At 36.6% G+C, this 26,391-nt stretch overlaps 2 protein-coding genes across 3 annotated transcripts; one reads left to right on the top strand and one right to left on the bottom strand.

The window, feature by feature from the left end:
* Positions 1–1,918: 1,918 nt before the first annotated feature.
* Positions 1,919–13,466, bottom strand: LOC131302697 (autophagy protein 5). The gene is made up of 8 exons (XM_058329462.1): positions 13,218–13,466; positions 9,922–10,046; positions 7,660–7,726; positions 5,712–5,801; positions 4,266–4,353; positions 3,074–3,217; positions 2,715–2,843; positions 1,919–2,439 (listed from the first exon to the last, which is right to left on the bottom strand). Exons 1-8 carry the CDS (start codon positions 13,332–13,334, stop codon positions 2,084–2,086), a joined length of 1,116 nt encoding a protein of 371 aa, XP_058185445.1. The 5' UTR covers positions 13,335–13,466; the 3' UTR covers positions 1,919–2,083.
* Positions 13,467–20,375: 6,909 nt separating this feature from the next.
* On the top strand, positions 20,376–24,516 carry LOC131302696 (protein REVEILLE 1-like). 2 transcript variants are annotated; one of them, XM_058329459.1, is made up of 6 exons: positions 20,376–20,638; positions 22,114–22,176; positions 22,276–22,387; positions 22,484–22,545; positions 22,700–23,095; positions 23,359–24,516. In XM_058329459.1, the coding sequence occupies exons 1-6, from the start codon at positions 20,612–20,614 to the stop codon at positions 24,100–24,102; spliced, it is 1,404 nt and encodes a 467-aa protein (XP_058185442.1). In that variant the 5' UTR covers positions 20,376–20,611; the 3' UTR covers positions 24,103–24,516. The 2 variants fall into 2 exon arrangements, with proteins under 2 accessions (XP_058185442.1, XP_058185444.1); XM_058329461.1 differs by lacking the exons at positions 20,376–20,638; positions 22,484–22,545.
* The last annotated feature ends 1,875 nt before the right edge of the window (positions 24,517–26,391 follow it).

The following is a 26,391-nucleotide window of genomic DNA, read 5'->3' as shown; positions in this document are numbered from 1 at the left end:
ACGCCACCCATTTAATAATTAAAATAAGGAGAAAAGGTCATGTGGAAGCAATGAAAACCCCAGCTGGTGGTCTAAAGTTTCTTCTGTTACTAATTACTACGGAGTATAGTGTATGGATTATTAAGTTGTTCTATATTTTATGTTTTTCTACCATGTATAATAATTAATAATAAAGTGGTGCTCACTTCAGACCTCATGTGAGACCCTAAACAAAAGTAACATAGCAAGCTCTAAAATAATATTGTGATTTATTTAATTATAGAGTTGTGCCTTTTGTGGGTATGATTATATTAATACATTGATACTAGAAGTTAGATAGGCCTTTAGCTAGGCTCCATCATTATTAACAGACTCAAATTAACTACTCAACAGCATAATATTTTATTACGGATTATTCTAACATACATTCAGAGAGTATAGGATAATAGGTAAAATGTGCATTGATATCCGAGAAAGTTGTATTGATATTAATTTGTAAAAATGTATTAATATCCATGAGATATGTATTAATATCCGAACTTATTTAAAATTATGTGTGTATTATCCTCCGCCTAATGGGCGGAAGTTAGCAAAACCGATAGTTTATTAATCAAAAGAAGGCGAAACAAAAAAGAACGAATGGCATAAATTTTCAAACCACACAATGGCCTAACATTTTCACCCTATCGTGCAGAAATTTTCCGAAAATCACTTCTCTCACGGTGTCCCCTGTCATAATTATATTAACCACTCAATGGTACAATGTTCGCCTTCAGAAGGCGTAACATGTTACGATTGGAGGACACTATAAGAGGGAGAGGATATATATATATATATATATATATATATATATATATATATATATATATATATATATATATATATATATATATATATATATATAATCATAGGAACATCAACAATCAACTTTTGTTTTGTCAGTCATATATAAAAATAATCTGCATTCATTAATTAGTAATTTTCTTTCAAATAGTATAATTTATAAATAAAGCAAAATTGAAGTCGAGAACAGAAAAGTGGGTATGAATACGGGGATTTGGGACGATGACGCAATCATTAATAAGGTATTAATTATTGGACCTAAGAATAATTTTTATTAATTATTCCCTAAGTTAGGGAATAATTAGGAGTATTAAATGCAATTTAATATAGTGATTAACCGAAAGCATGTCCCCCTCAATTTTTCTTTTTCAAGTCTGAATGCCCAAAACAGCTCATAGGAGTCCGACGTAACAGGAATCAGACAGCCCCAAAGAGGAAAAAAGAAAAGCTGATTAAAATAATTAATCAATTGATTATGGATTTTTTAGAACCCAACAAAAAAAATTAAAATAAATAAAGTGAACTCTTGTCTTTTGTTCCCTTTTTTAATAAAAATAATCAAGAAATCAGAATTGTGCGTAGAAGAAGAGATTTTCTTTCTTTGTAGTTAAACCTTCAACCTATATGTCCACATTACCTTTTAACATGTCATTTTAAAATATCTGCATCACCTATGAATCTATTTGTACTTCGAAAATGGGGTGGTTGTGCACCATCTGAACCGTCCGTTCATATTTTATCTCAACAATGATCGACTCAAATGCTACGGAGATGAGATCTAAACCATTAAATTGCTGAACGGACAACTTGAATGGCACATTGATGGGAACCCCTGCACAACACCGTCCCGGGTGGGCTCCTGACTAATCCCTAGAGCCTCCAGAATTTAGTTGGAGATTTCAGATCTTAGTTTGAACAAATAGAAGAGATCTTTGCACACATCATTAAATTTATATCAATGTGACGGCGTGACGCTACATTAATTATGAGAAAGTCTACAACAATTAAATCAATTCTTAAAAAAGAAGAAAGCAACTGTGAGAAGAAAGAAGTTGTCAAATAAAAAAGAAGAGAACCCTCACAACACCAATAGCTCTAGCCAATTTAAACCCTCCTTTTCTTAACACTTTTCAATCAAGAAACTATTACTAAATCAATTGAAATCAGGTAATGAGCTCAATCTTACTATATAAGTGTTATGTACAATTTCTATACAGCATAAACTCCCTCAAATGATAGGGTAACACGTGTGATGCGCTCGCTAAATGGTAATTGGTTCTGGAATCCTTACGTAAACACAAATATGAAGAAAGTGTTCTGGGTTCATCAAGTTGTTTACCACCCAACCGAAAGGGATCTCCAGTTTAGGTTCAATCCCTTGAATGCGGAGAAGCTTGATTTCAGCGGTGTCCGATACATCGCTGGACCACACATGTTCGCATGATGTTTCTCCGACATCTGCTGTAGTAATTCTTGGGCTGCTTCCATATTCTTCTGAAGGCAATCTTTGTTCATCCCCTACCTCTACTTCCGATATTTCTTCATTTGTCGAGGATGGTTCTGCAAAAAACTCCGGCAGAAGTGATTTTACTGCATCAAGTAAGGTGAAGCATTTTCCTGCAGTCCAAAGCCATGGAATAATGTAACACTAGGAGTCACATGAAAGGTCATAATCTGCATACACGAACCCCCACCAATACTGCGTAGGGAAAAAATGATCATCCACTATACAACGAAACAAAAAAAAAAAAAGTACTGGTTTTCATTTTTCAATCCCATGTGTATAGATGTTAGGAAATTAGATTAATGTGTGTTGCATGGAATCCAAAAATGTTCCACATGCTTCTAGCTAACAATAAATTTGTCAAAGAAAAATTTGCATTTCAGCTTACCTTCCCCGTGAATCTCTACAGGTCGATTGATGTAAGATATTTTGTCCCAACTATCAATCTGAGGTGCATCTTCCAAATCATCAAAATCCTCATTGACATTATAAACATACAACCGAACTGGTATTCTACCTGATAAAATACAATCAAAATCATATCTGGCCCACTTTAAAAAGTGCAACCGAAACAAGAGTGTGGTTACTTTCAAAAAAAAAACACAAGAGTACGATTACTCGAATAAACTTCCTAATGAAAGATAAATGCCATATGCATTAAAAGATCAGTGCTCATGCATGACTTGTTTACTGTACTCTACAAAAGACCCTTAATAAAACTTTGACTGATGTGCAGGCTTTTCTCACCTATTTTGACTGACCCAGTATTATCTGTCTCAACAGCGCTTTGTTGAGATTTTAATACGCATGAGTTCAATTTCACTGAAAACTCATCTCCTGCTATTCCCAGTTTAAGCTTAGATGAAACCCAGAGGTATGTTTCCAAGTTAACTGCAACAGAATTTGTCCAACAAATTAATTAACAAATTGAGATAGCAAATCAATAGATAATATGACATATAGGTAAGAAATCTCTTCATGGATAGCTGAAAGGTTTCCTCTCAGGTTACAAGAGTTGTTTTCCACAACTTAATGCAGTGCTTTGCAGTGCTCACTGCCTGGTGCTTAAGTATGGCTTGTGGTTTGTTATTACAATACATAGAGCATACCCTAAATTAGTTCGAAGCAATCATGACTTGCCACACTCTGGATGAGTATAGTACGACCAATGGTATTGGCATCAAAACCTCTCACAGTTCTTGAAAATTAAAAAATGCAGAAGCTATACTTTGCAACTTGCAAGGTTTAACAATCAAGTCCATAAAAATAGGAATATCCTGGGATTCCTGTATTAACATAGAAACTTGCCACCAAAAAGAAAAAAAAAACTGGCAAAAAAAAAAAAATTCCTATTGTGTGACATTTCCTTTTCTTTTCTGTAGAAATTCTTGATCTCAATACTGATTACTAGGAAACTCAAACGGCTAAGTTGCCGATCAAAAAAAAAAAAAACCTCAAACGGCTAAGTACCCAATTGCAGCCAAGGAATAAATCATATTGCCATGCATCACATAGACCTCCACAAACAACTATAGAATTTGATACCAAAGATACTTTCAAAACACCACTCTACTAGCGTCAAACACAAAATGGACACTTTTTGGAAAACTAAATACCCTTCCTTTTCTTTAGATGGAATTATGATTAGCTTTATTAAGTAGGTCGTTCATCTGATTAACAGTAGACACAAATAATATGTGATTGAGTCTAAGCTCGTATTTATATAATAACATTGGAACAGTGTGGCATGTGGGGGTCTACATTAGCATGTCATATGTTTTTTGTCTTCTGTCAAACTGTTTATCCATTGTTTTTTTGCTCGGCTATTGTTGCTCGGCAACTGTTTATCCGTTGTTAGATAACCGTAAATATGTTATAGGCAGAAGAAGCAAAAAAAGAAACAGAGATGTATCAACTTGTTCTTATTCAGTAACCATACCATTTAAAACAGAGCGCCAAAGCTCCACCTGATCAGATTGGGACATGTTCATAACATTTTTGCAATTCCCATTTATTACGTATGCTGCCTGCAGACAAATTTAAAGTGCTGTTACGACTAAGGCTCTCTAAAACACAAGAAGCAAAAAGAAAGAAAAACGGAAAAGGTAGAGAGGCAAAAAGGAGGTCGAAAGAAAAAGAAAAGAGTTATAGATAAAGCGGCAGCTGTGGATCGGAAGTACATCTGTGAACAACACTAGTTTAGGGCAACATTCTGTCTTTCATCTCAATGCATTAGACAAAACTTGCGACGTGCATGCTGCTATATACAAGAGGCGGGGTAGGCCTTCAAGTGGCGGGTTACAGTTACCAACATGAAACTGCGAGCAAAGTCTCACCTAGCTAGTGAGCGTAAGTAATGTGCAGCATATAAGTGTGACAGCACCCTCACCTTTTCTTTTTTTCTTTTTTTTCTTTTTTTTAAGATCGTCAGCACTAGCACCCTCGTCTAAATAGCTAGAGTTGGGATTGACTTCTATAGAAGACCGTGTAACATGGTAACAGAGAGACAGAAAACCTTTCGTGTGAGCACAGTAGGCAAGAGGGAAGGATTGATGCTAGTGCCAACATTGCCTGTGTACGAAATCAATATGTAGTATGTAAGCGTGGGGGCAGCCTCACCTTAAAAGTTAGCTTCTGTGGTTGAGTTCTACTGAGGACCGTGTATTTAAAATAAAAATAAAAAGCAACCCCAGAACACAAATCTTCTGGGAATACCTGTAAAATTATGACTTCCCTACTGGGGTTATACCATTCTGAATTTCTAATCAACAATGATCAAGCATTGTGTCAAGGTATTTTCCAGATTGCTAGAAACCTAGAAGAATGCATCTGATCTGCAGTGCATGGAAGGATTCCCTGGATTGCAAGAGGCCAATAATAAGGCTTCTGACCTCTATGACCATGTCCCATCTTGTATAAGGAATAGTAAGCTTCTACATCGTAAACTATCCATTAACTGTTGAAACTAAGCGTCAAACTCATTCTAGTTTAGTATATGATAAAAGAAATTAAATTGTCCTCCTTCTCGTAATGTTTTATTGTTATAAATGAAATTGCTGATCAAAAAAAAAAAAAAAAAACAAAGAAAAGAAGATATTAAATTGCTAAATCTCTTGTTTTCTGACAATAAGGGATTGCTAGCTCAATCAAAGGACAGGCAAAACCCAATGTAATACCAATATCAAGCAAAACTATCTAACTACAGTAAATTTTAGAAGGAACAGAAGAAACCAAGCAAAATACATTCAATGAATGGCAAAGAAAATGTATATTATGCAGCAAGTACATACAGTTTGACTAAAATAATAAGGCAAGTAAAATTGAGACAGATTTAAGTCCCTGAAAAATAGAATAGGAACACAATAAGCAAACAATTATACCTGACCTCTTTTAATGAATTAATAAAGCTCCATTTTACACTATCTTCACCTTCGCAAGGGGTCAAAATGTTAGCTGGATATCCTCTAAAATGCACCTGCAAAAAGAAGATAGCATGGGTTCATGATGTACTTCTGAACAGCAAAAAGGGGCATACCATAAGTGAGTTTCAACATGCAACGTGTTGAGAAATTAAAAAGATTAGATAGGGCCCAACCCAACGTGCTATAAGGCCAGCCATGTTATATGTCACGGAGTGTTCGGCTACTAAGAAACAAGCGAGTAAGATGAAAGTAGTTGAAACGAGATTATTGAGATGGATGTGTTTTAACACTTTGCGAGATAGAATTAGACATGAAACCTTCGCGGGATAGTAAGAGTTGCACAGATAGAAGATAAGATGAGACAGGATAGATTGAAGTGGTTTGGACATGTCTATCGTAGATTAGTAAGATGCGGTAGTTAAGACGAGTGAAAAGGTTACAGTAGAGGGTATCAACCATAGCATTAAGGGGAGTGGTAGACCAACATTCACTTTAGGGACGATAGTTCGAAAGGATCTACAATTTTGCCCAGGAAAAAGTTCAATGGAGAAAACGGGTTCATGTGGCCAACCCCAAGTAAGTGGGACTGAAGGCTCAGTTTGGTTTGGTTTGGTTGGTGCCCAACGTGTTTTGTCACTAAATCGTTAAGAGGTTAGGGACTAAGTAGAGCCTAGATGTCTCGAATCTCATTCACAGCTATCAATCCAACTACAATATGATTTAACCAAGCAGGCAAGCACAAAATAACAGGATATAGATTCTCCGCTAGTACTTGTCTGCTATTATAGACCTACCATTTTCAGCGACCTACCATTCCAATTACCATGCTTCATAGTTAATTACTCTCAATGTTCCAAAATGAGTGACCTTTTTGGAAAAGCGTGTCATTTTCAATTGCTTATATCTTTCAATATGAGTGTTAAAAAATATGCAATATGGATCTTATTTGATAGATTTTAATTAGTTCTATTAAACAAAGTTTTCAAAATCACATAAAACTTCATAAATCGAAAGATATAAGCATTTTAAAATGGCACGGAATCCCAAAAAGACCACTCATTTTGGAACGGAGGGAGTAGTTATTAAGACGGCAAAGAGGCTAAAGATAATTAGATATGATCATAAATTTTATCTCCACATCATTTGTACGACAAATTTTAGAATTCCAAGATGGACATGGAGTTTACTTAGTTTATAACATTTTTGCCATAGAACCTGCATATACTAACATCTTTTATGGCGACCATTTCACTGAGAAAGGGGCAGAGAATTACTGAAGTTAATTCACTACAAAATACTTCAATGGATTTGTCTTTTCTTCAAGTTTTTCTTTTTCTATTTCCAACCATGATGTAATAGATTTTCAAACACAATAGATGCACTGCGACACCTAGGTAATTCCATTGGGAAGACAACTTCAACAGTATTCATGATTTCTTTTTTAATTCTGGAAGAACGCAAAGTGGTGCCTCTCCATGATACAAAGAAAAATTTAATGAATAGATAATACTCAACTCAACTAGCATTTGTCCCCATAACTCAAGATCTGATTACATGGTTTGCATCCTCCAATGGGTGTTTTCAGAAAAATAGCACATCTACAGAAGGTCAAGTCAATCCATCATGTTACCTAAAAGGCTCAAACCCATGCCCTCGTCCTTCTAATTCTTCTGGCTCCCTCAACTTGAATTAAATACAATGTCATTCAATTTCTCCCTATTTCCTCTTTGATAGTGTTGTTGCTAACTTCTATTAGATTAATGTACGCATTCATTTCTTAATAAATTTAGTCTTCTAACACCACTCAACCATATATATTAGAAGAATTACGCATTAAAGAAATTATGTTGATAAAGTAAAATCATCTTTATAATTCAAAAAGGTTGCCAAGAGCTATTCCGATAAACATACTGTTAGATTCCAAGGTCTTTCAGGTTCAGCACAGAGAAGATCAAAGAGAACCCCAGTCGGTATATACCTGACAAAAGCACAAATAACATTACTCAACAAAATGCTCATCGAACAAATCGGATCAAAAGTGGGACTAATTAAAATGTCGACAAGCACCATGGACTGTTACCATCAACTGCAGTAATTTATAGTTTTTGCTTCCCCAGATGTTTTTTAGCCACTCTCCCAATAAATAGACCTCCTAAAGTTCCAAACACTACACGACATAATTAAACCTGTTCTTGGAGAAATGAAAGCTCCACACACTGACAAAATAAAGCTAGCATATCTTTCACACAGAAGAACGTACATGGATATGCACCACATTAGCTAATTCATTGTGGCTTTTGTATGTTGACACAAAGAAAGCTCACCTGGGTCAAATGCAGTAGTCCTTCCCTCTATCTCCTGGTTTCTATTTTTGCAATCTCCTACTAATTGATCTATTTTATTTTATTTTTTTCAAGATTATGCTTCGTTACAACTCCGAACAAGGCTCAATTAGTGGCTTTGTTGCTTACAACAAATGTAACCAAACCAGAGATGCGACATTTAAGGCAAGAACATAGATTCCAACTCAAAACCAATTTAGCAATAAGTGGAGAAGCCGCATAGGCTCATAGATGTTATGATTACCGAATGCAGGAGAAATGCTAATGGCAAAATCACAGGGATTAAAAAATCACATCGATCACAACGAAACAAAGTGCACTTATGGCAGAATCACGGGGAGATCAATCTAGAAAGTTTTGCAAAATAGTGGGTAAATACCATGCTAAAGTGGCAATAGGGATGAACTGTAAACCCAGATATCCTGAGTTCAAAACTTGGCAACCTCTTGGGGCGAGGCCGTAAGAGAGAAATATCTTATGAATCCCCTAGTCTCGGCGTGGATGACCTGCCTTTGACCGGACCGGGGAGGGGATAGCCGAGGTGCAAGTAAGCTAGCTCGGACACCCCTGACATCAAACCAAAAAAACAAAGAGAATACCATGATAAAGCATCCAACTCAAAACCAATTGGCAATAATGATGGTTGGGCTAATGAAGCTCGTATACTATTTTTTGGGGGTGATAGTTGACCAATATGGGACAAGCTCTAACAAAAGCGAAAAGTATGAATGCTTAATCTTCTTTTCAAGCGTTCTGTTCTTGGCTAAATCATTATGTCTAGAGAGGCCATTATCTCCAGGGATGTCATTCTTATCACTGGTAGAAACTGAAATTGAAGTTACAACAGATTGATAAGACTAATCGTTAGGACGAAGCAAGGAGACAATGACAACATCCATTCACCAAACATTGAAGCCTTCTTACTTCTTAGCATGATTCCAATATCACTGCACCAATTCTCCTAATCAACCACACAATAAATGTGAAATGCCGATTTTCCTTGACCACAGAGGAAGTGTCTAACAGAATGGTAAGAAATCAGAATCATTGCTGAATAGTTCAACCTCTACTTCATAATTATTAGAAATCATTGCATTTCAGTGAATCTTATTATCACCTGCAATCCGGTATTTTTTTATCAATGAGAGACATATCAGTAACCTTTGAGGGAGGGAGGTTTGGGAATTCGGAGACTTGCAATTTCCAATCAAGCTTTGATGGAGCAACGGCATAAGAGATTTGTCTGTGTGAGGGAGACATATTAGAGGAGGGTGGTGGAGTTCAAATATGACTATATTTGGGTGTGGATGAAGATTGTCTCATGGCATGGTGCTTTGCAAGGGCATTTGAAATTGATGGGATACCTCTTCATTTACATACAGATTGTGGTGTGCAATGGGGAGAATGTGAGATCTCAAAGTCAACCCTGGTGAGGTGAGGAGAAGCTGGAAGTCAGGTATCTTGTTAATTCTATTGTGACACTAGTGTCAGAAAAATAAAGCAGTTCAGCTAGCATAATAATGGCTCAGAGATAGAATACACAAGAAAGTACAATATTTTAAACATGAATAAAAGCGAAGGAAGTTTTCCCTCCTACATAAATCTCCAAGACGTGTGATTGTGCGAAAGTAGTTCAGGCAACACAACAACTCAATGGACCTCTCTCATATCTGCCAAGGGATTCCATTCATGACACAGATTATATCAACAGAACTTCAATATATCCTCTCACATACATAAGTTCTAGCCAACAACATTCATCCAAAATGTTAAATCCCAAAGGTGCAAAAATATGTATCATGTATTGATAGAATTGGAAAGAGTACCATACCACTTCAGGGGTAACCCTTTGTACTCAAACCATACGGTGTCTACGCCAGGAGGAAGTGCACTATTGAAGAAAGGTTTAATTTGTGGAACTAATAGAGGCAGGTACCCTATCCGAGGAGCCAAGACCTGAAATCACACAAAAACCAAATGATCAATTGCATGAAAGTTAAGTCAATAACAAACAAACACTAAAAAGGTGTCATGGCTGTGTTCCCATTTGAGAAACACATTCATCAACACATAAATGAATGTGGGCCACAACCATGAGACTCACTTATTCTACCTGTCAGTTAGTCCAATAAAAAAATCTAATGTGATTACATTAGAATAAACACAAATGACTAGACTCAATTGACCAATTCTAATAACCGATATATAGGTCATCATACATGCTTTATGTCCAATGCAAGCAAGAGACAATGAATCAGTACTTGACAATAAAGTTTCACACAAATTGAAAAACGAAACAATTGACAAAACAAAGAAAATAACATATCCTCATGCTATGTAACCAATCAGTTCACGTCGTGGTGCCCAAATAATCCGCCACCATTTTGGCTATGCACAGTCACAACAAGCTCAAATGCCTTCATTCAATACGAGATTCGGAGACACAAGTTATACACTAAGCAAGATTGTTTGACTCCGAAAAACTATATTGCGACTCATGTTCATTGTTGACTCCTGACTATAAGGTGTGCACATAAAAGTGAATATTCCAAGTCTTTGGTTCAAAAAACATACACACCAAGAGGCAAGAATGACAATTGGCAGCCTCTTATCAGCATCAGACACATCACAATGTGCAACACAAAAACCACCCATAATTCCATTGCTAATTTTGCACGTTGAAGTAACGAGATGCTGTGGATAAAAAGTAGGGAAATTAAATGCCCTAAACCCACCATTCACAGACCTCGTCAAAGACTCATAATCTGTTTAAAAACCTAACCCAGAAGAAATTGGCTTTAGCCATACCCTATGAAGCACGGATACTCCGAAACTAGTCACGTACGAGTATCGGATACGCGAGGGATACGGATACGCGCCCGATACGCCCCGATACGTATCGGATACGGCAAATAAGTATCCTGCATTTAAATTAAATATTTTTTATTTCGGATACGTTTCGGATACGCGAGGGATACGTGGGGGATACGGCAGGATACGTTTAGGATACGGCAAGGGTTAAAATGAATTTTTTTAAAGAATCAAGTACAAATTAAAAGGGAAAAATTGTAATAATAGCATCACTAAAAATATAAAACTTAGGAAATTATGCACATTGAGTGATCATTCCATGAACCGGTCGATATTTTCCTACCCTAGATCGCTTGAACCCTTGATCACAAGGTTCTCTCTCTGTTTTACTGGTGTGGGTTTCTATTGTTTACATTATATAATAAATTATATCTAATACATACACTAGTACATAGATATATGTGTATATATATGAAGTATATTATATGCATACCGATTAGTCTATTGCCTACTAACTTGTATTTTTTTTTCTTTTTTACAAAATTCTAATCTTTTGGATGATAAGTTCCTACTCTTTTGAGATTGAAATGTACTTCATGCTTGGTATTAGCAATTCAACTACTCTTTTATTTCTTATGACTTCACTTTTATGCCTAGGAGACTAATAATTATAAAAATGTATAATTTATACAGCCGTATCCCTGAAGTATCCGTATCCTATTTTTTTAGGTTTTGACGTATCGCCGTATCCGTATCGTGTCGTATCCGTATCCCGTATCCGTATCTGTGCTTCATAGGCCAAACCTATGCCAAGCTACAATGTTCAGAGGTGAATCACTAAAGGGCAGACCCCAGGCATAGCTCATTCATACCTACAAACCAGTAGACCTTGATACAGTTATTACTATGTTTATAGCAGCAGCTCATATGTGTTTTAACTTATAAGCAGTAAAGCTGGTTGCTATTCACTTTTCAAGCCCACCTGCATTCTGCTCTCTTCCCAACTCTCAGCATTGAGCCCAGATCCAGATTAAATTTGTTAGAAGTGGATGTCGCAATGCATTCTACCCTAGTTGCATGAAGCGAGGCAGGGCGGAGGCGGGGAAACAGAGAATCACAGAAGCTCATTTGGGAGTGTCAGGGGAGCGTTTAGGAAAAAATTACACAAATAAACTTGTAATAGAAGAAAGCGCTATAATTCATAATTCCTGTCAATTGCAAATATTGTTTTAGCGAATATAAGCAAATATTATCCTTATAATAAGTACTTGAGCAAATTTGTGTAAATATTTTTCTGCTATCTTATCCTTACTTCATTTTTTCTCTTACTCGATATCATTTACTTGTGTTACTAGTTGGAAGCGAGCTCCTTTCTCTTTGGAAGCGAGGTTCCTCGGAGAGTTTGACGTGGGAGCGCAGAAGCAAGGTTATGAGGTGGATTCGCCACCTTGGTAGGAGGTTCCTGCAACTAAGCTTTCTACACTCGAATAACTGTATGCATCTATTTATACTAGACCTAATACCTTCTTCTGCAGCCCTTAGTCTGAGACCTAATACCCGGTTCACCAATCCTCACCGGATCTGGTAGGATGGGATTAGGGAACATATGGCCCCGCAGTCCCTTAGCTAGTCCATCACTTCTTGCTCACCCTTAGTCCAACACTAAGCGCCACTTAGTCCCTCCCATCTGGCTCAGCATTCCTCTTCATCCAATGGTCAAATATAATCCTCCTCCCATCAACCAAACATTTCCTATACATCCATAGATTTAAAAATCTACGTAGCTGTTTTCGGACCTCAGGTAGTCATGTACCACGCCACCCTGCCATACCGGTGCTACCCTAAATTCACACCCGTATCGGCCGGTTCCCCCTATGTATCGCTGTATGTTCGATTTTTCACCCGCTACATGGGCCTGGCGCCAAAAACGATTTCAAAAAATTCACGATGGCTACACCCAATTCCCACTACGTATCATTCGATACTCCCGCTACCGCTACACAGTCTGCTACCGTTATTTAAAACTATGTATCCATAATCCATCTCCATTACCCAACTTTCCAATCCTCTCCAAAAATAATCCAGCAATCAAACATGCCCTAAGTAAATTTTATCTCACTAGAACCATCTTACTACGACCGACACTCGTCTTCCGGAACACTTTACCTCCTAACCCTAGAACTCAACTCAACTCGTCAAATACCGTACCACGGTACCAGCAACACGAAACGGACGGAAAACAAACGAAGTATATAAAGATGTAACATTTCAAGTAAAATCCAATCACACTCAACTTGCAGTAAATTAAATTGGTACCAGGGCGGGCGGAGGAGGAGGGAGAGTGGTGACTTCGGATTCGTGGAGGTGGATCTGGAGAGGGATCGCGCCTTCCCACACGTACTTCTGGGCTTCCGTGCCCTTATTATTATCCATCGTCTCCTACTCCTTCTGCTCTGGCCTCTCCTATTTCCTAGAGATAGAGAGGGAGGGAGGAGAGAGAGAGGGAAGAGTTTGGTTTGTTTCCTCCTCCCAAGGACCAAAACGTAGCTCAGCTACTACACGGCACACGCTACAGTGCTACACCAACCTTTTTTCTTAGGAGGAATGATGAATCGGGCGGGTTAAGACGGCTTTTAACAAAGCCCAGTTCAAGGCGTATTAGGGCTTGTCTTGGGCCCGTTTGGTTCGCTAGCAAAACCCAACGTAATTCAACGGTCCAAACCTTACTTTAGTAAGTTTAGTCAATCCTTCAAATACGGATCCGGGAATTCTGCAGGGCGCTCCAGTAAGGCAGATCACAGTCGTCCAAACGTGTATTCAATGATCTGAATTTAAAATAAAACTTTTCCAGAAAAGTTTCATTTAAATTTGAATTGTCGAAATCACTTTTGGACGGCTGTAATCTACACTACACGCTCTGTAGTGCACCATGCACTACAGGGTTTCCGAATCCAAATACTTCGCACTCCCGCTCTCAATTTTTGCATTGCGCTCACGCTCTCAATCATCGCTTTTGCAAATTTTAGTAGATTGAGATGTATTTCAAACACACTTTCATACTCACGCTCTCACTCAAAAACACGCATGCGAAGTATGTAATTCAGTCCACCTCCTCTTTCAAAGTACTAATCTAATTATTCTAACACAGTAAAACTATCAACATTCAACAACATGAAAGTTAGTTTTGCTTCTGATTGAGAGATATGTATAAATTAAGTGTGGTGATGGACCTTGCTATGATGATTGATGAGACCCACTTGAAACCTTACGTTAGGGTTTGTTTGGAACATATGGAAAAAAGGAATGAGAGGAAAGTAAATTTCTTAATGAGGAAAGTAAGTATTGTGCACATAATATTTTCCTCTACATTTCCTCACATTTTCATTCATTATAATCATTTTTCTTTTTCTTCCCTTTCATTTCGATAAATTTCAAACGGACCCTTAGATTTGCACTTAAGGTGAGGACATAAAAGCGCTAGTATGTACATTGCCCCTAACTTAATTTTCTTGTACCGCCAGGAACTGAGTTAGTTATTTGCCTCTTCTTAATAGGGTGGATCCCATTTGTTTTTCTAACATTAATTTTTTTATTTAATTAATCTTTGAAAATAAATTTTAAAGATTAAAAAGGACTTTATAGCACGAGACGTCTTATTGATGCAAATAGCATACCAATTCAAAAAAAAAAAAAAGGCAACCCTGCACACCGATGATCGTATGCCGCCAGAACGCAAAGAGAAAAACTACCCGAAAATTGGCAAGAAGCCAACCAAGACATAAAAATAACTCCAAAACTCACCCGTCGAAGATAGTGGATCCCAATTTCTACTGCTGTTTTGTTTTTTATTTTTTAAAGATGTGGGATCTCACTAGGTTGGCAGCTGATTCATTCTTTTGTCTCCCCCTTTCATTTAGTTTGTGGCTGAGGCTGTGTTTGGCCTAACCCATTAAAGCCATAATAACACACGCATACTCATGTGCAATAAATGCCCACTTATTAACTTTGCATGATTAAACAAATCAAATACTAAACAAATGTCCATTATCGTGACCAAAGACTTAAATTATCTACCAATCAAACCCTCCACCAAAAAGAAGATTCTAGTATTTTGCCACCACTTAAATCATGTGCAATGTTTGGATCTTTAAACTCTTCATATAAGGTTCTAGTTTATTTTGTTGTCAGGAGTCAAAAAATTTAATCTTTTTATCAATTATATAAAAATAAGTTCAATTTGATACAAAGGTGGGTTTGGATTAAAAAGTTAAGTAACTTTTTTTTTATAATCTTTATTCAAATTTTTCTTGCATTTTTTTGTTTTGCGTCAAAATTTTGTGACTTATTGATTCGTTTCGAAGAGAGGAATCAGAAAAGTAAAAAAATTTGATAGAAAAACTTATAATTTTTTGAATTAAGACAAAAATAAAGTCAATTAGACAGTATTTTTTACTTATTCTTGTCTTTTTGAGAAAAATTATGAGTTTCAATCATAATTTTTTACTTTTTTGATTCTCCTGATCAACGTGACGGATCAATAAGTTAGAAAAATTTGATGCAAAATTATCAAATATAAAGACAAAAAAAAGTTACTGTTTGACTTATGAAGCCAAATCGGGCCTAAGCTTTTATACTTTGCCGATTCCTTTCATCGGGACGTACGAGAGATATGATGTACAAATTTGACCGCATCTTGTAAAAATTTTAAATGAAAGCAATCAAAAAGACCGTGCTGTGAAAAATTATGCCAATCTCACCGGTTGGGTTTCTAACACAGGAATACGTTATACTGGTTAATTATTTTGTTGTGAGGAGTCATATTTTTCATTGTACTTTAGCAGTGTTTGGAACTTCTTCTTTTTTATTTTTTATTTTTTTTCTGAACATCTTTTTTTTTTTTTTGATCAGATTTTTCTGAACATCTTTGGATAGTATTAAATTTAATATGGGCAGAAGAAGCGAAAGAGAAAATTTAGGAAAATAATAAGAAGACAAATCGGTAAGGGAAAATAATATTTTTTTTGAAATTCGAGTTTGTTTATAAGTAAATTCTTTTTTTTTTTTTTGGCTTATAATTTTAATACTCGCACTTCTTTATCGTTAAGTAAATGTGCAGATTGATTACTTCGCATATCTGTCAGAAAGTGTTGCATTCAAAAACAATTATTGTCCCAAGGTGAAAGCAATAGAATACAATATTGCAGCTCGAACGTAAATAGTTCGTTTAATTACACATTTGTCGTGAGAGTATGTACTAGATAGTACTATTATGTATGTATAAAAAAAAATAGAGACTATAAATTAACTTTAAAACATCACAAATGGCCTTATGAATACCGATCTGTACCAGACTGTGCCGGGGTGAAAGAAGAAATGACGAAATTAAAAAAAAAAACTTGTAACGAACATATTAAATTTCGAACAAATTAAACCTATATTACTTAAAATTAATATGTTAATTAAACAAATTCTAGCCGCACCTTGGTCCATTTATGAGTAGAAGGTGATGTGTTTTCTCAGAAAATATGAGAATGGAGATGTGACTAACTCCTTTCGCTAAGTCTTCTTGAAAAATAAGTACTTATCTGTAATTTTCAAGCTTAAAACTAATGGACTTATATTAATAATTTTTTATGCAATATGAATATTTTTTGATAAATCTTGATGAGATCTTTTGAACGATACAAAAAAGATCGAATAATTATTTTTATAAATAAATTATTTTTTAACTTTGAAAATTGCAAATAAGTACACTTATTTTTTAAGAAAGCTTGGCGGAACGGGTAAAGTTAATCGAACAAGTTGACTTGTCGATTGTTCAAACTTAGTTTGTTAATAACGTGAGCTAATCACAATAAATGAGCCGAGTAGCAACATGTTTGAGCTTGATTTGAAAACTTAACGAGTTTCAAAAAAATATTAAGCTTGATCTATTTAGGAAATTGATTTTGTCACTCTTCTTTTCTTTAATAGCATTCTCTTTCTCTCACAAAATAAATTATCTAATAGATCCACAAAGGGGAGTGACTCCTCTATTTATGTAACAAATCGGTTTTAATGAGTTTTTGACCAGCGAATATGAGTCTGAACTCAAAGAGTTTTGATTCCTTTATGGGCCAAGTCTTACTGAAGGAAGGAATGTTCAACTATTTAATCTGATTAAGTTAGGCAGAATAAATTCTTTCTATCATGGGTGCAAATTTTCTTTTGCCCGCAGGCCAAAATTTTCATTCAAAACTGGAAATTAAAAGGCCACGCAGATCTACTGGAAAGATCTTTGAGCCTCTGGTTTAAACAGGAATGATATTGGTACCGACGGGTACTATAGGGAAAATGCATAGACGTACCTACGCACGTCGGATGCCGTTGATTTTTACGTAGGCCAACTCAATTGTTTTAAAAAAAAATTTTGAATGACTCAAATCGACTGTCCAATGGCCAAAAATGACCCGGGGCGACCATTCATTTTCCCTATACTATTGATCGGTACCGATAGCAACAGCAGTACTCTTTGGAAAATTTGTTCATTTTTTTCTTTGCCTTCTTTAGCATCAATTGGCTTTCGGATTGGTCTGGCCCCACAACATTGACTGGAACCTTCCGCTTTTGGACTCGTGGCAGAAGATAACTTCGAGAAACCCCTTAGTCAGCTTGTAGTTGTGGCCACCGATTTTTGTGACCATTTTTGTTTATGGGTTTTGCTAAACTCCTTCCACTAGGCTGAGAATTATATACACATAATTTCAAATAAGTTCGGATATCAATGCATATTTTACGGATATTAATACACTTTCACAAATAGCAATACAACTTTCTAGGATATCAATGCACATTTTTACCAATTATCCTACTGCTTTGAGCGGATGTTAAAATAATTCTTTATTTATTTGGTTTTTTCTTAGCCCACTAACGAATGGTCCTTATTTGTGGAGTGATAGCACCAATAGGTGGTACTCCAGAAGCCTTTTTTCAGCGCACATTGAAGTGGAAAATCACATACTTTGTGGTGGAACGACACTTGTGATGTCGATAAAAAAAAAAATCAACACTTATGTGGTGGTGAAAAAGACTTTTAAAGCACCACTTGACAATGCTTTAGGAACTAGTAGTAATTTTCCCGATTCTTGAGATATCCAATTAAATGTCCAGCTCCTAACCTTCCCCACCCGTTGTAATTTGTGGATGTCAAAAAATAGCAATGCTATATTTGGTATCAAATTGTGGCAACAAAGATGGATATTGACACTTATCTCATAGGACTATAATCCAAGTAATTTGATTTGTATTTGAAGAATTTTGAAAAAATAAAATGAGTTTAATTCTGCGGTCTTTATAAGAAATTCGGTCAATATTGTACAAAATTGGTCCATCAACATTGTTATGACTTAACTTTTTATGGTGTAAGATGTCAGAATTAGCTTTGGTGAAGTTATTTTTGGCACCGATAGGTGCAGTTGCCATTAGATTAATAAGCTGCTTCGTCAACTCACGAGTCATTAGAAAATTTGAAGTAAAACAAATGTGTCTATTGATATCCGACCAAATAATTGTTTTGAAATTCAAAACATTATGCACAAAAACTAAATTATTCATCGACATACAATTAAATTAGTTTCATGCACAAATAATTTTTCTGTATGGGAAGTTAACAAGACCGATAAATGAGTCAATGAGCCGAATAATAATTTATTTTAAATTAATTTGTAAACTTTAACAATTATAAAAAATATTTCATAAATAGTTATATATGAGTCAATCTCAAATAAATTTTAATCAAGTGGATCACGAGTAGCTATGCAGTAGTTTGCAGTTTTTTAAACTTAAAAAAGAAATTAAAGTAATACTGTAGTTTTTTGAAATTGATTTAAAAAAAGATGAACAATTTTTTAGAAAGATGTTAATGATCCTGAATTTCTCTATCTACTTCACGTGCCAGACTTGATAACCGTGAGTGGCGGATGACGTGTTCAAAAGCGCAACGAGAAAGTGCACCTCTCTCTCTCTCTCTTCCTTATCCCTGAGTTCAGGCGGTCAGGCCACACCTTGTTTTCTCTTTTTATCCACAGCTTGTGGCCTACCTCTTCTCTCTCTCTCTCTCTCTCTCTCTCTCATCGTCATTTTAGAGGCTGTAGATATTTTAGCTTTTTTCGTCATCACAAAAAAATCGTTGAATATGTCATAGTTTTTTTTTTATATAGTTTTATACAGACAGATATTGTCTGTTCCAAAAATGACAGATATATATCTGGATCAGATTTGTCATCTTTCCCTAATTTTCATATTCTATGATTTTTGTGCCAATTTTTTTGCTTTTTTTCTTTTAATTTTTTGACGAGAGCAATCTAACTCTTGGGGCCACCTCACCTCATGCGTAAGCGTGTAAAACGGTTGCGAGAGGGTTATAGGGATTAGTCCGAAGTTCACGCAAACTGGTCTGAGAAACCCTACATTACCAAAAAAAATAAAAAATTATTAAAGACCAAAAATTCAAAAGAGAGAATATTTTCAAATATTTTATCTTTTTTTTCAAGTTTGATCTACGTTCTTTTATGTTCCCAATTTATCTCGTCAAGAAAAATATTGAAAGTCACAAAAATAATTATTTTTTAAAGTAATTTAGATAGTCCAAACTTCACTAAAATATGAGGTGTCAAAATATATCTGAATAATATTTGTGGACAATAACATATCCGACTTTAATAAACTAGACAATTATCCTCAAGGAATCTGAATATACTACACATTGTTCCTCTGCCTCACAACACGTGTTGATCAGTTTGTGGAAAGTATAACATATTTTGTGTGATCCTCGTCGTAAAATGTGTGGAGCCCATACCAATATGTGGTAGAAAAGAATTTGGGACAACCGGCAACGCCATGTAGTGCCCTTACAATTAATCCTCTCACACTCGTAAAAGGCCGAATAAAAAGTCAAACTATGGATAATGGTAGATGCTTAGCAGCATCTCTCTGTAGACCGACCGTTCTCATTTCGACAATTAATACAATTGATGGCTCGAATTTTAACCGAGCAATAGATAGTTCAGATTTATATGCAATTTGTATGTGCTCAAATTCAATCCGAATTGTCCATATCAAAATGAACGGACAGATCAACCGTTCCATACTCGCTCACCAGCATCCGGGTCCATGGATACACCATTGGCATACTTGTACAGCAGTTTGACTAATTAGACCTATTTTGGACAAAATGATCCTGTCCCTTTTCAGGTCCTTGCAAAAAATCTATTTCTGGCACCGCTGCATTTTTTTTTTTTTTTTTAAAAAGGAGAAAAAAAAAACAAAAATCCCGTTTTGCGAGATAAAAGCGGGAGTGGCGACCACGACCGCCACCTGTCCGCTGGCCTCCGTTGAACGTCAGCCACAAGAAATTACCCATTGGAATTCTCGATCTTTCCACCGAAAAAAATTAAATTAAATCGAAATTATCAGCCGACGTGGCGGCCCCTCCTTTCCTCTTTTTATGTCTCTCCTCTTCTTCTTCCTCCCCCCTCTTCTTGTCCCAAAGCGCTCTCTCTCTCTCTCTCTCTCTAGATCCTAGTCAGAAAACTGACTGGCTCTTGTGCTTGCTGTTTGGATCGAGATATGAGTAGGTAATTGTATTGGATTTGTTCGATTTGAGAAGTGAGAGGTAGCTAAGTTAAGCTGAGGGTAGAGAAGATCAGATTCAGTAATTGCTTCAGGATTTGATGGTTTCTGCAGCTATGGATTTACAGGTATCGGATTTAGCTTTTTAGTATTTAAAAATATCTAGTACTTGATAATTTAGATGCATTTATTTGAAAAAAATTGTTTTTATTTTTTATTTTTTATTGTGTGGATAGGCTAAACAAATTCTATCGGGGAAGTAGAAATTACGGCAGATCACTAACTTAATTTCGTCCTTGTTTGCTTTTAGTGCCGAGTTAATTAGGAAGAGTGACATGTTTCTGTGATGTATTGATTGGCTGAAGTCACTAAGCCTCGTTCCGCTAAAGTTTTTATTTTTTGAGAATTTATTTTTCGTTTTACGAATAGAATACATCACCTTTAATTTGAAAAATAAATAGTTAATTAAAAAATAATTACTTATTTTAGTTAGAGTTAGAACACAACACACCTTAATGTTTTTTCAGCAAGTTGAGAATATTAACCCTGCTATTGGCCAGAAAAAGAAAATAAAAAGAGTAATGACCCTGCTTATTAAATGCTCTATTGAGAAATATGCCAATCATTTATGTTCAAGATTAAGAGTTTTTTTTGGTTTTTACTATGTTTAGTTGAGAGTCGATGGAGTGCAACCCTGTAATGAATCAATTCTTTGACATGTTCTAACATATTTTTGGAGCTTAGAGGGGTATACCGGTCCTTTGATAGTATGGCCTTTTCTTTTCTGTTCCTTGCTTTCTTTTGTACACGGGTGGCATCCGATGCCTTTTCAATAACAATTTATTATTACTTATGCAAGAACAAATCATTTCAAAACATGGGGAAAAGTAGCTGTTCAATGATGTACAGCCAAATGAGGATGAAACTAGGATCAGTGACCGATAGAGCATTAGAGTTGAAGATTGAAATAGTATTCTGCTAGTAGCGAAATGGGCTGTATTGTGTTAAATGTTTGACTCAACCTGGTTTGTGGATCTAATGACGTAGTGGATTGGAGAAAACATTCTACGAAATTTAGAGTTTGGCGGTCTGAGAATGGTCTTCCAGCAATAGTGACCTTCCTTCCAACTTTCACTTGTTCTAATGAGAATTTTGATATGGTCTATCACCTATTTATTCAGTACTCGTATAAGTGATTTAAGTTGAGCAATTGTGAGTTGAATCCGTTTATTGCCCGATGTGTTTATTTTACCGTTTGTGGAAGTGTCCGTCTTTGTTTTGCTGCATAAAGTAGTAGCTGTGAAGAAATGAATATGTGAAAAGCGGGGGGGGGGGGGGGGGGGGGGGGGGGGGGGGGGGATGGTGGGTGGGGTGTGAACCTTTAGAGATTTATATTGCTGCGAAGTAATCAAGTTTTGGACTTTGGCAATGGACACACACTTCTTGTGGACTTGCCATGAAAATCACATAGCGCACTTCAATCTTACAATATGTGATGCGATCGTGCTTCCCAAAAACTCATTTTTTGATGAGAATTTAGCACAAACTCTGATGGCATTCGAAGTACTCTTCCTAATATCAATTGCTTTATCCTCTTATACAGGATCAAAGTGGAGGCTCTACATCAAGTGGAGTTCTTCCAACAGTGAACGACTATGCTCTGAAGGTTTTAACTGAACTTTTCTTATCTCCATCTTTTAGAAATACACCAAGTTTTCAATTCACCGTCTTTCATACTCAAATTATCTCTTTCGTACTTCAATAGGTGAGAAAACCTTACACAATCACAAAACAAAGAGAAAGGTGGACAGAGGAAGAACATGACAAGTTTATCGAGGCTTTGAAGCTCTATGGACGCTCATGGCGACGAATTGAAGGTAATTTGGTTAATACTTAAATTGTGGTTCTTCATTGCTATTTGACCTTATTGTTCTTCCGTATAGATTTACTGAGTTGATATTACAATTCTGTAGAGCATGTGGCCACCAAAACTGCAGTTCAGATTAGAAGCCACGCTCAAAAATTCTTTTGCAAGGTCTAATGCTCCTTCAATATCCATTCACATTAAGATTATTTTCGTGTGGCCCAAGACTTGCAAACTTACTTACGTTTTGTCGGGCCTGTGGCCCATAATTTTACTGTCTGTTCACAATTAACACACTTTTCATTCCCCCTTTCTCCATGATTAGGTGGTTCGGCAGTCAAGCAATGCTGATGCAAGTCCAGTAAAGCCTATTGAGATTCCTCCCCCTCGTCCAAAGAGGAAACCTGCACATCCTTATCCTCGTAAACTTGTTGCTCCTGTTAGAACTGGAACCTTGGTTTTAGAGCAACAAACAAGGTCCACATCTCCAAATTCGTATGTGTCCGATCAAGAGAACCAATCTCCAACTTCAGTTCTTTCTGCAATCGGTTCAGAAATGATGGGTACAATGGATTCAAATACACCTAATGGTAGCCTTTCACCAGTTTCATCTGCTGATGGCTGCTTAGGTTGCGAACCAAATTCTTCGTCAGAAGAAGCTGGATCTCTGTTACAGATTAATACATCAACTAGTTCCTCCCCTGATGAGGAAGCTCCCATGGTACTTTTCCATCAGCCCTCAGTTATCATTTGCCCTTATGATGAATGACGTGTTGACAATTTTTTGAATTTACATTTATCATCGGAGGGGCCACACCATGACTTTTGGATACTAGTGGTGTTAATGTGATAGGGTCTGCCATGCATTAGATGATAAATATAAATGGATTCTATTCAGATGGTCAGCATTACAGTACTCTTTTTATACAGTAAGTATAACTTGCATCTTGACTTAACGTTTCATCGCTGGTTTGATTTATCCAGAATTTGGAGGTGTTTCCTGAAGACAAGGCTATTAGTGAAGATGGGTCAGCTGAGGCAGGAGGATCTACCCGGACTTTCAAGCTCTTTGGGAAGAATGTGCTAGTCACAGATTCTAACAAGCCAAGTGAGGCATTTTGTGAGTCGCCACCGCCTTCTGACATGAGTGATGGGAAACATGTACATTCTTTACCATGGGGATTTTCAGACATGAGTATGGAGGAGGGAAAATGGAATCCTCCTAGTGGATTGCCTGCAGCATTTTGCTACATGCAGTTTCCAAATGAAAACCGGAATCCAGCAGATGGTGTTTCCAGTCCTCCTCTCCCTTGGTGGGCTTTCTATGGAAACGTACCATTTGCTTCCTTTCCATTGCATAATCCTGTTCCAATGAAAGCATGTCCATCATTTGTTTGCACGCAAACCCGAGACAGAGAAGTTCAGAACGAAGGATCTCGGACTGGTTCAAACACTGGATCAGTGAATGCAGGGGGAGATGGTGATAAGAATTGGGAAGTTGAGACCCAAAGTCGATGCGTTTCTTCTGAAAAGGAGGAAAATGTGCAACAATCAAAACTCCAAGGTAAAAATAGCGAAAATTTATCTTTCTCAGAGCAAAGAATGGCTCTTGATAAATGTTTGAAGGGGTTTGTACCGTATAAGAGATGCGTAGCCGAGAGAGACACCCAATCGTCAACAATAGCTTGTGATAAGAGGGAAGAGCAAAGAATCCAACTTTACCTATAGCGGTCATTCCTGGAGGTCTGTTAGCAGTTAGCACAATTAACTTCGTTAGCAGAATTTTCTTCAACGATTTGAGGGCCGATTCGTGTACAGTTGAATTCGGGTACAGTTGAATCACCAACTGTTTGCAGTTTAAGCAGCCAATTATGCAGCTTTGCAAAGGTCTAATTCTTGCCTTCTTTTTGCCTCGGCGTCTGTAATGGCTCAATTTTTTTTCGGCATCAAGATGCGGCCGTCTTTTGTAATTATTTTCCTTTTCAACATGTTTATTCCCACTTCGCTCTTTAGGTAATTTTTCTTTCTAGGCTATGCCCATCGGAAAATGTCATCACTTGAACATAAATTTAGAAGTTCTGACGTGTTGAGCTGTGTTTGATTTCTGTATATTAATGCAGCTTAGACAGTATTCAACTGAAATGTCACATTAAAAGTATTACTTTTTTGCAGCCTACTTTGGTTGTGTTTTTGGAACAGGAATTTGTGTAGTTGTTTAGTAAATGAGTTGAGTCGATTCAGATTTGCACAACTAAGTGTTGGCCCAGCACTAAGTGTTGAGTTAAGTGTTGTTTACTAAGTGTTGGTTGTGCTTTTCCCGTTGGTATTCTTTTCGACTTCTAAGCATTTCACCGCTCCACCGAAAATTTCGCGAAAATTATGGGATCTAATCTAGACAGTTTTAATTCCCGGAGACTAACAGCTCGTTTGGAAGGGGAGTTTTCGAGAGAAAATGATACAGCGGAATTTACGAGAGACTAGTTAGCGTACTAGTTCTAAACGAGATAAACAACTCCTCGTAACTCATAACGAGCAAACCTTGCGTACAAGGAAGAAAGATAGAAATTTTGCAATATTATTGGGTAATTTGATATTAAACACCGTTTGGGCTTCCGAGGCTTGATTTGGTCCAACTGATCATGGAATTAGACCGCCACGTGTTCTACATCAGAAAAGAAAGAGGGGTTGGAGGGAGAAGGGATTCTCTCCCTCATTTGGAAGGCCCCGGAGGCGAGAGAGGGTGAGAGAATGAGGGAGACGGGAACCCCCTCACACCCCATTTCCATTTCTGTTTCTCACCAAAAGTGGCGAGATTCTGTGAGAAAGGGAGAGAGTGAGGCGCGTGAGTGAGAGTAGATCTCACTTGCGCAACTTTCCGGCAACATGTGTGGTCCACCCTCTTGTCGGATCGTCGTCGTACTTGCACCGTTGTCTTCGTCTTGTCAAGGAGGAGTTACTTTTGTGATCAAAACTGAGTTTTGAACACTTTGATTTTGGACCAGTCACCGGAGATGAAGTTCCAGTCGCTAGAGATGATGTTTGGTTGCCGAAGAAGAGAGAAACAGAGAGTTTCAGGTCGCCGGATATGGAGTTGAAGTCGGCGGAGATGTGAAGAGAGTTTGATTTCTCATGATTATTTTGATGGGTGGGTGAGAAACCACAACCCTTTTTTCTCTCTTCTCACTAACAAGGGAGATCACTCCCCTCTTTTTTTTTCTCACCTCCATTGCCAAAGGGCCGTAAGGGTTTGACTTTTGAGAGCCTATTCATGATTAAGATGCCAACTTATTAGGTCAGAATTCGTGATTAAGATGGATTCCAAATCCAAGGCGTCGATAATAGAACGGAAATCACATTATTCCTTAAGTCGATTGTTACACATTACAGGGATGCCTATTCGATAATCAAAAGAGCGGAGACGCTACAATCATTTGACAAAAAATATGACTCTTTTATATTTCATTTGACTACATGAATTGTTCGTTTCGTAGCCGCAATGTGCTTATATAATTTATAAAAAAATTCAAATTGATCATACATCGGTAAAGAATTTTAGTCCAATTTTAGTATGTAACAAGAAAAATAGACAATCATACTTTTACTAGTATTTATTAAAAAAATAAAATAGGATTCGGATATCATATCTTTTTTGCATGGAGCATGAACATAAGTCGACACTTACAAGAGCAGATCGTGAAATGAAACAATAGTCTAGTGTGGTGTCAATAAACCAAGGAAAAAAACTCATATTTTAATACATTATTTACACTTTTCAATGTATTTTGGCACATTCTCGTATACTTTTACCTATTTTAATACACTTTTAAAACCTGAACAACAACCCAATGTTCTGTTTTAAGCCCTCACTTGGGATCACTATTGGTAGTTGATGGCAGTTGAAATTAAGTGGTAAATTTCCAATTCCAACTCCAATTTTTGGCTGAATAATCTATTTGTATTTTTTTTTGCCTTTATTCATTTTTTTTTTACTTTGTTAGTTTTTCGTCAATTTTTTGA

Source organism: Rhododendron vialii, chromosome 10a (assembly GCF_030253575.1).
Source record: "Rhododendron vialii isolate Sample 1 chromosome 10a, ASM3025357v1".
NCBI classification, from domain to species: Eukaryota; Viridiplantae; Streptophyta; class Magnoliopsida; order Ericales; family Ericaceae; genus Rhododendron; species Rhododendron vialii.
The sequence above is the reverse complement of the archived record's forward strand: the minus strand, read 5'-3'. Positions and strand labels throughout refer to the sequence as shown.

Bases quoted from the DNA above. Each gene is read 5' to 3' on its own strand.
- LOC131302696 (XM_058329459.1), top strand. From the start codon at position 20,612: ATGGTTTCTGCAGCTATGGATTTACAG. The intron at 22,177-22,275 runs GTTTTAACTGAA...GTACTTCAATAG, and splicing joins TGAACGACTATGCTCTGAAG to GTGAGAAAACCTTACACAAT. The intron at 23,096-23,358 runs GTACTTTTCCAT...TGATTTATCCAG, and splicing joins CTGATGAGGAAGCTCCCATG to AATTTGGAGGTGTTTCCTGA.
- LOC131302697 (XM_058329462.1), bottom strand. From the start codon at position 13,334: ATGGATAATAATAAGGGCACGGAAGCCCAGAAGTACGTGTGGGAAGGC. The intron at 3,218-4,265 runs GTATGGTTACTG...ATTCTGTTGCAG, and splicing joins TTGGCGCTCTGTTTTAAATG to TTAACTTGGAAACATACCTC. The intron at 2,844-3,073 runs GTGAGAAAAGCC...GTATTTTATCAG, and splicing joins TACTGGGTCAGTCAAAATAG to GTAGAATACCAGTTCGGTTG.